The 1725-nt window shown below is 30.8% G+C and overlaps 1 protein-coding gene across 1 annotated transcript in view; it reads right to left on the reverse strand.

Annotated features, from left to right (window-relative positions):
• Window positions 1-1014: 1014 nt before the first annotated feature.
• Window positions 1015-1725, reverse strand: part of LOAG_18593 (hypothetical protein) — a gene marked incomplete at its 3' end in the record, with an annotated part of 4050 nt that continues 3339 nt past the window's right edge. The window contains exons 9-10 of the mRNA XM_020451254.1: window positions 1424-1602; window positions 1015-1170 (exon numbers count right to left, since the gene is read on the reverse strand). Coding sequence (XP_020304978.1) covers window positions 1015-1170; window positions 1424-1602 — 335 coding nt within the window. The remainder of the gene's footprint in view (window positions 1171-1423; window positions 1603-1725) is intronic.

The raw sequence follows: 1725 nt of genomic DNA on the forward strand, positions 1-1725 counted from the left end.
AATCAGATAGAATACACTAATAAATCGTACTACCGTGGTTAAAAACTTCAGGAATTTTCGTAATCTTTAGAATGTGCGGTACTTTGGTGCACAGATTGATTTTCGGCATTAGATAATGCCTGCAACTTGGTAGGTTAGAAATGGATTTTAATAATTGTAAAATAATGCAGTTTTTCTGCCAAGACGGATTTATTGATTATTCCACGAAACATTTACTAGGCAGACATGCACAATTTATTTGTAAAACCTGTACAACCTAATGCTGGTGGTCTCTATTTACACTAACAATCGAAATGGCTAGTTCGGCATTACTTTAAGCATCACCTCAGTAAAATGTGGGAATTCTAGATTTTCTGATGGTAGAAGAGACTTTAAATTCCAAAAAGAAATATTTATGAAAACAAAGGATCCGCTGTTATCCTTTACTGGTATTTAACAAAATCTGTAAAAGTTTAAAAGGGAAATTTCTATAGAATTACAGTAAAAGTATGAATAGCAAGGATTCATTTGAAAAATAACGATAAAAATAAGATGAAGATAAACAATTGGATTTTATTCACATTAACACGATTAAACTGATAGATGTATGTACTCTTTTTCCAAAAACGCTCTATATTCAACAGAACATATTATCGAAATCGGATTTTAAAAAAAAAGAAAAGAAAATATGTTCGACAAAGATATGGAAAAAAAATTGGTTAAACTGGAAATAAATAAGAAAATCACAGTGTGACCTCTTGCTGGAATCTATACGTCGTCATACCTAGCATGTTACTAAACCTACATAGAAAACATTTTGTATATAATTGCTGGCCCGTACAAGTCACTCAAGTGAGGTAATATTCAAATTCAATCATAACCACAAATTGAAACTAGATCAAGGAAGTTAAAGAATCTTTAAAATTTTATTCTGAATAAAATTAACCTCAACATACCAAGAAACTTTCCAACTTTAAGATTTCACAGATCTCACACGGTTAATTGAAATTTTTGACGGCAGTCTTCAAGTTCATATCAATAAGGTGAAGCTATGATACAAAGATGTCTTGAAGAAATCTTTGGATTGAATACGGACAATATGTAAGCAGAACAGCCATGTTCCCTCAAAAAGAATAAACGATCTAATAAAATAAACATTTCCAGCGGTGTTTGCATCATTGTTTGAAGAAGCTGAAAGAATTTATCAAATGAGGCGCCGAATAAGAGCAGAAAACCCAAAAATTCTACAAAAATTTTCATACTGTAACAATAAGGAATGCATACTTTCATAAGTCGACGTCCCTTTAATATTCTGTTTTAATTTGCAAGACTGTAAACTACTAAGATTTAATAATTAATAGTAATAAACAAGTAAAAAGGTGAAAGAAAAAGAAATGAATAAATGAATAAAATACTTTAAAACCTTAAGTTTTCAAGTACCAACCGTAAAAGGTTCAACATACACAAAATATGGTTCCTGGTCGGCATGGATCATCCTGTACAACTGGTCAATTTGTGAAGCACCATTTTCATCCATTCCCAGTTGGGATGCTAGCCTAATTCCAGCATCTTTCACGTCTTCGAAATGACAGTTTAGCTTGCGATACGCAAATGGTGGTAAGTCTAAAGCAAAATACATTGGTGAGATATTGAAATTAGAAAAACTTATTACAAAAAACAAGCTTTTTGAAATTTAAATATTCGTCGGTGCATATATATATATATATATATATATATATATATATA

Source organism: Loa loa (assembly GCF_000183805.2).
Source record: "Loa loa unplaced genomic scaffold supercont3.387, whole genome shotgun sequence".
Classification (NCBI taxonomy): Eukaryota; Metazoa; Nematoda; class Chromadorea; order Rhabditida; family Onchocercidae; genus Loa; species Loa loa.